The following is an 11,296-nucleotide window of genomic DNA, read 5'->3' as shown; positions in this document are numbered from 1 at the left end:
GAGGGAATGCCAGAAATGAAGGCTAGAGTTGTTTACAGAAGGAGACAGTGCAGAGGTTGTGGGGGTTCTGGGCACAGTAGCCACTGGGGACCATGATTTCTTCGGCTGCAAGTTGATCCATGTGTTGCACTACTTCTTTGTTCCAGGTCATCTCCAAATAGCTCATCTCTTCTTCTCTGCTCAGTAATCTGGGTCGGGAGAAACCGAATCAGGACATTTTGGTACTACACTTTAAAGCCTAGGGTGATGGTTGTTACACTATTCTCCTTTTGCTTTTGAGTGGAACTGGTGGGCTGCTTACTCCTTCTTTGTGTTGAGCAGAGCTATGTCAGGGAGTGGATGATGCAGCAGAGTGACACTAAAATTGCTTTTGGCGCAGTTATTCTGTTGTTTTCTTCTAATCTGTTGCTTTAAATTAAATGCATTCCTGAATTTTTCCAGATTTTTTTCATGGACATCTTAAGTCAGGGATCTCCTCTTCTGCCATTTACTGAATAAAGTAATAGGAAGAGTGCAGTATTTGTTTCCTGCTGTGGACATAGGCAGCTGCGCAATGGCAGAGAGGATGAGTCCTGCCCACCCAGGTCTGGGTGTGGGGGGTTCTCACCTGCCCGCCATTGAGGCCCACCTGATTCTGGTGGGGCATCTCTCTCACTGTATGGGCCTTGAAGGGTCTCAGAGCAGTCCCACCTGGTTCTTGGTGGGGTCTGTACAGAATAGCCAGGCGCTGATCACATAAAGGGGGCGGACCTTCCAGGAGCCAATCACCTAGGGCCATGCAGATTGTGGAATGTGCATTTGTGTTTATCAGTGTCACCTAGCAACGACTATTTTGTCAGTTGGTTGGCATATAGGTAGTGGCAGACCTGCTTTGGTAGGCCACTCGACAGAGGTTGTTACCTAATTGTCTTTAGGATGGCTAGAGCCTGGAGAAAGTTTGTTTATATAAGCCTGGGAATCAAGTTTTTCGGATATACCCCTCTTGGGAAGATCCACCAGGCTGCCAGAAATTGTGAACTGGGAAGAATTAAGCGTTATCTGGGACGTGGATGTAATGTTGATGGCACCGATCATAAAGATAGGTAATAGGGTCTGGGAGGCCAGGGACTGAGGGGTAAGGGACCAATGGGCTGATGGAATTGAAGCCTGCACCATCCAGGCTGTGCCAATGGGAGCAGAGCAGAAAGGATACCAGTTCTCCTTTCACCAGAATGTTTGACTTTAATATTCTGTGGAGTCCTCAATATTCAGGAACTGCACACCTTGGAAGTTCAGTAACCAGGACTTCTAATGGGCAGCTAAACAAAACCAAATTTTTAACTGGTTTCCCAGACACTTAAAATTTCCCTATAAGGTCACTGATTTTTTTTAAAAAAAATAAATACACAAAACAGATTTAATGTACACATTTTAAAAAGCATTGAAAATTTTTCAGATGTAATCTATTACCTCTTGTGTCCCAAGAGCCTCACAAGAACTCTGAATTGGGAAGATGGCTCCATGTTCTTTCTTCTTTTTTATATTTTTAAAATTCCTTCACACTAGTATATTTAGGGGTGTGTCTTCCACCTCTAAAAATAAGATTTTACTTATTTCTCACATCCTTCACTCACTAATTTATGAAATTCTTAGGATAACTTGGTGTCATCTTAATCATCCAACCATTTTCATAACAACAGTGTTGACAATCCCTGAATTTTCTGGAAATACTTCATTAACTTCAGTTAGTGAAGTTAACTACCTTTAACTACCTTTCCACAGAGGACACTAGAGTTCACTGGCAGCTTTCACACTATCCAAAACACCAAACACAGCATGCTTTTTCAATTTTGTTATCACTTTAGACTAAAGTAAAAAAGCATCTGCTAAAAGCTTCTCGCACAAAATTCCAAAATTGCTGATTCCACTGTTCCAGTACCCTTTCCTGTAGTTATCCATTACTGTGTATCTGTACAAGCATGAAGAGTAGAGCATTGGTTGAGAGCATCCAGGCAGTGCAAGCTCTCAGTCACCAGGGCCAAGGGAGTAGCACACAAAGGGTGCCTAGTCTGTACAGTGCTGCCTGCTGCTGCCCTACTGTAGCTTGCCCTACTCTGTTCTGAAGCGACTAAGAGTATCAAAGGTAGGCCCTGCTTGTGGTTTGTGCATTAGAATACTCACTGACCCCAAATGTGAGCTCTCTCTGTGGTTATCAATTTCACAATAAAACAAATAAAAATATCTGTACATTTTTTAGTTCCACACGCAGTCATTTAGGGTCATGATGACACTAAGAAAATGTTTGCAATGAACAAAGACTTGCCATTCTGTGTATCAAAATACATTATTAACTTTCACAAATTACTTGTTTGCCAATGGCCAAAAGATTAGTGACTGGAACAGGATAAAAAGAATACTCAAATATCCGGAAGGGAGAGTAAAATGGAATTGGTAGGTAGTGGCATGCACAGTTATAAATGTGGTACAGCAGTTGTCATTAAATCATCTATTTGAGGAGCAATAAACAGCTCAAGCCATAATCAACAGCCCAATTCCACTACTCTTCATCTTCAAAATATTGTAGCTGCGAAATTTATTTCATTTGTTAGACTTAAATTCCTTCTATTGCCAAGGACATGAATATTTTTTTCCTATGTTCATATGTCACTTTCACTTGAGCATCTGTAAAATTAGAGTATTTTATCTGATTAAATTAGAATTCCAAGTTGGAAATGTAGCTCAATGTTAGAGCACTTCTTGCATGTCAAAGCAAAGGGTAAGGGTGTAATCCCCAGCAAAACAACAACAATAACATTGTCATCGTCATCAACATAATAAATTTCAAAAAGAGAGGTAGGAAAAAAAGAAGTCTTCTTTCAAATTCATTATTTCTTAGAATGCCTTTGCCAACATGAAGAAAGCATTTATGTTTTTTTCTAGTACATTTCTATATAGATGTCCTATAGTGCATTTCATCTATTGTAGATATTACTATACATACATTTCTTATATATGTATATTTTATTTTACATATGCAATTATAGGTTAATAATTTTGTTTTGGTGAGAATAGAAGAGAGCAAGTATAAAAGATTATTACTCCTGAAAAATATTGCTTTACTTTATAAAAGTTTCACATAAAAATACTAAACTTCTCAACTTTAGTATTTTTAAGTGGAACTTTTATAAAGTATAGCATTAAAGAATTATTCTTTAATTCTATTCATTTGTACTCATAAAATGAATACGTTTTTAATGCGCAAGAACTGCACAGCTACTTATTTTGTATTTGACATATTCTACTATCTCAGAGAACTCTTACATAAAAACTTTCTAGGTGTGACCAGTTAATTAAAACTGACGTGATAGGACTCAATTTCAAATGAAACAGTTCTTCCTCCTTTTCAATCATGCATTCATGGAGGTAAGAAATTGTAAACATCCCTTGTGAAAAATTAATTCAGTATTAAATACTGAACATTGAAAATACCTGATTCATATATAAATCCCATATATATAAATACTGAATTAATTTAACCATACTAATTCATTTGGGTTCTTTTTCCTTTGGCATTAAGTTTGCTTTCGGTTTGGCCTTTTACTGTTATTATTCAGCCTACTTTACCTATCATACATATTTAAACTGAATTTAAATGCCATCCATGTCATGAGAACTGCCATAAATCTATTGTTTGTCTCACATTTCACTTAAGGTAAGGCACCATGAATTATGATGGTTCTTTATCTTGTTTATGAAGAAAAAACTAAATGCTGCCAATTATAGTTGTAATGCAGCCCGAATTATTAGTGGGATTCCATTGTCAATGTTGTTAAAATGATAAGAAAAAAATCATCTTAGACTCATTGAAATACATAGTTTTAAAAATATATTTTTAAAAATCACTACAATACTACTAACTTATTAGTTGAAATACTCTTAGTTGATAAAAAGCAATAATATTGATTACAATAGCTACCAACTATGGAGCTGTTGCTGGTGTTACAAAACCTTCAGATGATTTACATAGATTCTCCATTAAGCATCCTGGTAGTATTCAGGGAGATACTCATTTTAATCCTTACTTTTTTAGGAATTTGAGGGAGAGTAAGACTGTGGGATAACTAGTACATCACAGAGTCTAAAGTAGAATTCATACTGAAGATGAGCTAAATATCAAGTCCATCTTCTTTCTAGGCAAGTGGGCTGCTCTGCTCTGGGGATGTGGTTCTGTGGTAGAGCCCCTCCTTACCTAGAATGCTTCAGGCCTGGGTTCTATCCCCAGCAATATGAAAACAAAGCAAACAAAAATAAGTAAAATCAATGGAACCAGTCACAGTCGCACATACCCATGATTCCAGTGTCTTAGGATGCTGAGGCAAGAGAATTGGAAGTTTAAGACCACAGTGGGCAATTTAGTGAGACCCTGCATCAAAATTGTTTATATAATAAAAATGTGCTTAGGATATGACTCATTAGTTGAGTAACCCAGGGTACAATCCCCAGTAGTATCAGAAACAAGAAATAAGAAGAAAATGTCAGTGGCATAGGCTAATCATTCATTAATAAAATAAGTAATGACAGCTACTAAATATTGTACCTTCTTCATAAGAAAATAGAGGAATTATGAGCTACTTATTGTTTATAACTGCATAAATAGTTGTATATTTTAAAAGGTACCTTATGAATTCCTAATAAAGCTTCTTAATTGCACAGAACCCCTCTACATTATGCCTGTGCCTATGGCAGACCAGCAGCGGTGGCTCTTCTAGTGAAGAGGAAATGTAATGTCAATTTGTGTGACAGTGATGGCAACACACCATTGATGAAGGTAGATATACCAGTGGTTTTGCAGGAAATGAATTTGATGAAATGCTTAGAAGAAAAATTGGTTAATGCCATTTAGTTATAACTAATGAGTAAAACGTGAAATATTTTTCTTGGATTTCCAAAATTAACAATCTATTTCTTGGTTAAAACCAACAGGCCCTACAATATGAGGAAGAGGAATGTGCAATTATTCTTCTAGAACATGGTGCCAATCCAAATGTTCACAACAACAAGGGTGAAACTCCACTCCACTATGTTATCTTTTATAGGAACACATTAATAGCAACAAAACTGCTTTTATTCAACGCAGATATTGAAGCCAAAAACACGGTATATACATCAATCACTATAATTTTCAAAATATTTTAAATTTTTCTTAAAATTAACAGTAATGCATGTTAAAAAATACTGATCATAAACAAATTTTCTTTTTATTAAAATACTAGCAAATGTTGGAAGTTCTCCTCGTATTCTTCCTCCTCCTTTTGTAGCTCATGTGTGTATTTAGTTTGCCTCCATCAGTTGAATCCACACTTAGAATTCAAGAGACTCATGCAGAAATCTGAACTTCAAGCTTCTGTGAAGGAACATGATGCGGTCCCCTTGAGCCATAGTACTGTGTGGTGTGGTGTGCAGGGTTTGCCTCCCACATGCTGGGCACACATGTTCTTCAGTTTGCTTCTGGCAACTGCAGCACTTACTCCAATCACCTACTTTGCCTCTATAAATGAGGTTACAACTCCTCTTTTTTAATATAGTGTGATAAAGATTTCATGGTGTTTTCTACTGATATACAAGAATATGGACTACATAATATATTATGAATCTCTTTCATATGGGATTAATTGTTTGAATTTAGAATTTGGAAGTTAAATAGTTTTCTCTATATATACTATAAAAATAATGTTTCCGCTGGAATTTTTGAAAGGCTGATTAGGTCACTCATTGCTAGAATATATAAATTATTACTAGAAGTAGATAACTCATGGACCTTGCCAGCTGTACTATGTATCAGTCTTCCGCTTTGTTCCTTAAAAATGCAAATGTTTAGTGCCTTTCATGATGCTACAAGTACTCTGTGTAGATCAGTATAAATCTTGATGATACACAAAATTTCTGAATTAAATTTTGCCTAAAATTATAAGTAACTTTAAGTAGCAATTAAAGTGGATGAGAATAAAAAGAATTTTGGAAAATAACCAAGCATTATGTTACCAGGATTGTCGTTACAAGTGAGAATACATTTTCAATGAGTTATAGTTTTACATAGTAGTTGAATTAATTCCCCCAAAATCTTACTTGCATGGAATTCCAGTTGAGTCATTGATTCCCTCTTTTCCATCTGTCTACCCCTCCTCCTCCATTCTCCCCCTCCTATTCTCCTGGACCTCCTTTCACCTGTCTATTTATTTATATTTGGTTGATTCTTTTTACTTATACATAAGGGTGCAATTACCTGTGGTATATTTATATATGCATATAACACGAATTTTAAAGATTTCCTTCTTCATTGCCTTCCCTTTTTCATTATCTCTGTGCCTCTCAATCTTCTTTTTCTACACTAACGATCTTCTTTACATCTTTTGATATTCTGTTCTTCATTTCTTTTTCTTTAATTAACTCCATCTTCCACATATGAAACATTTTACCTTTGAGTTTCTTATTTGACTTATTTCACTTAGCATGATATTCTTGGATACCAACTCATTTACCAACAAATGACATAATGTATTTTTATGGCTGAGTAATACTCCATTGTATGTATGTGCACCAGAATTTCTTAATCCTTTCATCCATTCACAGGTATTTGGGTTAATTTTATAATTTACCTGTTGTGAATTGTGCTACTGTAAACACACATGTGACTGTATTTATATACAGTTACACGTAAAATTTTGTTTTACTAATTTTGGGAAAATACTGAGACATAGGATAGCTGTTTCATGTTGTGGTTCCCTTCTTAGATTTTGGGAAATCTCCAAACTGTTTTCCAGGGTGGTTTTATTAGTATGTAGTCCCACCAACAGTGTAAACGTGTCCCTTACCCCCACATTGTTTTTTTTTTTAACCAGGGAGAGAGAGAGAGAGAGAGAGAGAGAGAGAGAGAGAGAGAGAGAATGAGAGAGAGAGAGAGAGAGAGAGAGAGAGAGAGAGAGAATGAATGAATGAATATTTATTATTATTAATTTTTTCGTTTTCAACGGACACAACACCTTTGTCTGTGGTCCTGAGGATCGAACCCGGGCCACACGCATGCCTGGCGAGCATGCTACCGCTTGAGCCACATCCCCAGCCCCACATTCTTACCAGTATATATTACTGTTTGTGTTCTTGATAATTACCATTGTGGCTGGAGTAAGATAAAGTTTTAGTGTAGTTTTTATTTGCATTAACATAATTGCTAGAGATGTAGAAGACTTTTTTATATATAGTTGGGACATTTGTGTTTCTTTTGAGAAATTTCTTTTTAGTTCTTTTGCTCAGTTATTGACTGGGTGGTTTTTTTGTTTGTTTGGAGTTTTTAAAAATATTTATATTTTAATTCTTATTGGACACAATACATTGATTTTATTTATTTTATGTGCTGCTGAGGATCAAACCCAGGGCCTCACATGTGCTAGGTGAGTGCTCTACCACTGAGCCATAATCCCAGCTCTGTGCTAATTTTTTTTGAGTTGGTTATTTCTCTTTGTTAATCCCTCTCAGTGGATTAGTTGGAAAATTTTTCTCCAATTGCATAAAATAATATATTTTTGTATTGAACTTTCTGACATGTAAGATAAATATCTTTCAACTTATAATAAGAGAAGACATAGGAACAATTATGAAAAAGCAACATAGTTTACTCAGACTCTATCAATTTTAAGCAGAAATTTCTTACATTGGAATCTGGGATTCTAATTTCATAAATAAAAAAGAATCAAGTGGACTTGTATAACATGGAGAAAACTTCCATGTTGCTGGAAAGCTCTCAGAAATATATTCCTGAAACTTCAATTGTTCACATGTGAATATCTCCAATAAAAAATCAGTGTCAAGTAGGTGTTAAGCAATGGAAAAGCTATTTCTGTACTACTGGACATACAATTCACAGTTGTGTAAATTTTCTCTTAACAGTAAAACAAGGAATCTTTTCTATGAGGCTTGGTATTACTGGAAAAGTAGATGATCTTCAGAATATGATTTATACACCCTACTAGTGAGTTGAGAATTTGGCTTGTTAGTGAAATATAATACTTATATTCTTTACTAATATGTATTAGGGAATGGGTCTATTGGAATATAAAATACATTTTATGTCCTAAAGATGCTCTTGGTTGAGGAGGGTTCATGTTACATAACTCCAAGATGCCAGGATGAATGCTTGACAGCGGCAAAGATCCATGGAAACATTAAATGTATGAAGCAGTTTTAGAAATGCTGGAGTTTATGTGGCCACTCTAGGCAGAAGAGAGGCATCTCAAAATGAAAGAGCAGCACGTATGGAAGCAGAATGGGAAGAGAAGAGAGTGGCTACTCTTAATTTACATTATTATTATATGCTTATGTTCATATAGTGTTTTGTAAGGTTAACTTCAGTTGAAAAGTAGTAATTTTTTGAATAAACTATATTTGTTGTTTTTCAGAGTGGCCAAACACCACTTTTACTCGCCATAAAGAAAAACAGAAAGATGATGGTAGAATTTTTTATTAAGAACAAAGCAAACATACATGAAGTTGATGATAAGGGAAGGTATAGTACTTTATATTTTTTGGTAAAAGGTTAATATTGTAGTAAAATCATTCAAGTTAAAAATATTAAATTAATGGGAATGAAATAATCATTGGAATAGAGTGAAATTTATGAACATAAACTAAAATTAAAGAGAAAAGCAATTATTCAAACTGAGCAACACAAATAAGAGTATGTAGTATGATTCACATGCCCTTATAATTATTGGCTGATGATTACTATTTGATTTTGTTGATCACATAATCTTGTGTTAGCTAGAGTTTTCATGTTAGTTTTGTAAAATATAGACTTTAGTTTGTGCTTTTATTCAGTATTGAACTTTTTAAATTTTCTGCAATATCTCATCTTCTCCTGGTATAGTTTTCTTTTGGAAATGCTGTGTTGAGTATAGATAGACATTGAGAATTATTTTTCCTTTATATGACTATTTTCTTTAAATTACTTAATTTGTAGAATATTGATTTCAGATTTTTCCTAAGTGACGTCTAATTAGTCTTAACAAATCCTGAACATTTATAATGAAAAAGAGTGTAACGTATGCTTGAAATCTGGTTGCAAGATTATGCATGTAGCATTGATTTCAATGCCTGGCAAATGCTTCTCAGAGTGAATGACTGAAGCAACAATTATTATTATTATCACCAGTGCTACTGTTATTATGTTATACCTGCAAATACCTTTTTTACTCCTTGACCTTTGGATGACTGTGAGTTACAATATATTACATCACTCTAAGAAAGAAATGGAGCTTAATTCATTGAAATCTTTGCTAACTCCAGATGAATGACCTCATCATAATTAATGTTCATTGAAGGATTTTAAGATTGTAACTCTCCCCTTTTGGGACACGTGATTTTTTTTATGTGTTTGTTTTCCTTTTAGACTTAAAAATGATTTACAAAGATAAAGATTTGATCTTCCAAGATGTATTTGTCTGTTAGTGTATGTAAAGCTAGATGTCAAATTGGTAAAATATATTACAATGGCTTTTTAAACAAACTTATTAAAATACCTAAATTTGAAGTTATCTCTCTTATTTTAGAACAGCCCTCATGTTGGCTGTGCAACATAAATCAACACACATAGCTGAGCTGCTTCTTCAAAGTGGTGTTAATGTGTCTGCTTCAGATAATTGTGGAGAGATTGCCTTGTCTTATGCCATTACTAGTGGAAATACTGCGTAAGTATTTACATTACAATACTAATCAACATTAGATGTATATCCACAATAGTTACAGCTGTTGCATCTTATATATGAGGTGAGATTTCATAGCATTACTATGTATGGAACTGTAGTGAGTTAGGACAGTTCTTTAGTCAGAAACCCTTCAAAGTCTAGCCAAGAAGCAGTGATGATACTTTGATTAAGCAAAGAGAAGGATGGAGGGGTAATGGAGGCAAGAAAGATGGTGGAGTGAGATAGACATTATTACCTTGGTACAGGTATGACTGCATATATGATGCAATGGTACATCCTGTAAAATCAGAAATGAAAGTTGTTGCAGTTGTGTCCAATGAATCAAATTGCACTCTACAGTCATATATACATAATTAAAATGGATTAGTTATTTAAAAAAAATAAGTAGTGATGTGTGCATGAGTCACCTTCAAGGTTTGTTCTCTCCTCTCTCTTCCCCTCTCCTTTCTCTTTCTTCTCATGCATGCTGGGAAATTTTCCTACCACTGAGATATACCACTAGCTAATATCTTAGGACTTTGTAAACCTTTATCCTTAGGGTTTCCAGCATTATCCAATTCATTTCAAGCATAACCCCGCCTCATAGGGAAAGATAGTATCACACCTATGATTTTATAGTTTGCTATTTGAGTCTTGAAATTCCCTGTTTAGCTGAAGTTAGCTATTCTACCATCCCCCTTTAATTTATCAAGGACCTAATGATATCCTTGAAGTGTAAGGAAGATAATTCTGTAGTCAGATGGAGGGGAATAAATAGATTTTTAAATTGTTCCTTTGTCTCTGTCAGTTCTGTTGCTGTGGTGTTTCTGCCAGACCTGGCCCTGCAGTCTGGTAGTGAAGAGCTTTTATTTCAAAATATCCTGACTTATCCAATCCCTGAGTCTTCATAATAACCCACACTTAGACTCAACACTCTTTTTAGTTCTCATGCACTCATGCTTTTTTATTCAACAGTTGTTTCCAAGCAGAAGCACTCTGCTTTGACATCTTGGCCTCTAGCTTTGGCCAACAAATACTAAGCACTCTGACCCTGTCCCCCTTTTAGGAACCTTACGTGGAATCCCCATATTAGCCTTGCCCTTTCTGGTGCATTATCCTTTTAGGACTTTGTCTTTTCTGTCATAAAATTAAAATCATTCAAATCTATTAGAAAGCTTCAAGTAAAGCTTCAAGTAATCTCTGGAAGAGATCAGAGTTTTCTGTCATCTTGGCTAACAGATCTGTGCGCCAAATCCTTCCATCCCTTGAAATAGATTTTCTTTGACTGCAGGGGGTTCCACATCACTGTTTTCCATGGTGAGTGCCGATTTAGATTGGCACTTCTAGTAGTTTTCCCAAGTAATGGAAATTTCCAAGCTGTTAGAATCGCTGCCGAAAGTTTTCATCATTTATTAAGGTCTGCCTCAAAAGGAATAGATTAAGCAGATTCATTGAATCTAAGAGAGCTAAGCCCCATCATGACTCCTCAGTATCCATTGTGTTAAAGAAAATTTTGTGTTCCAAGTCAGTTGGAGATCAACATGGAAATGTAGCTACACTTATCTGCTGATTCTGTTCAA

The 11,296-nt window shown here is 35.3% G+C and overlaps 1 protein-coding gene across 1 annotated transcript in view; it reads left to right on the top strand.

The window, feature by feature from the left end:
- The first annotated feature begins 915 nt into the window (after positions 1-915).
- LOC144371428 (ankyrin repeat domain-containing protein 26-like) overlaps positions 916-11,296 on the top strand; it is a 56,446-nt gene continuing 46,065 nt past the window's right edge. The window contains exons 1-2 of the mRNA XM_078033748.1: positions 916-1,082; positions 9,582-9,719. Coding sequence (XP_077889874.1) covers positions 916-1,082; positions 9,582-9,719 — 305 coding nt within the window. The remainder of the gene's footprint in view (positions 1,083-9,581; positions 9,720-11,296) is intronic.

Source organism: Ictidomys tridecemlineatus, chromosome 16, assembly GCF_052094955.1.
Source record: "Ictidomys tridecemlineatus isolate mIctTri1 chromosome 16, mIctTri1.hap1, whole genome shotgun sequence".
NCBI lineage: Eukaryota > Metazoa > Chordata > Mammalia > Rodentia > Sciuridae > Ictidomys > Ictidomys tridecemlineatus.
Note: the sequence above shows the minus strand (reverse complement) of the source record. Positions and strands in the feature narration are given on the sequence as shown.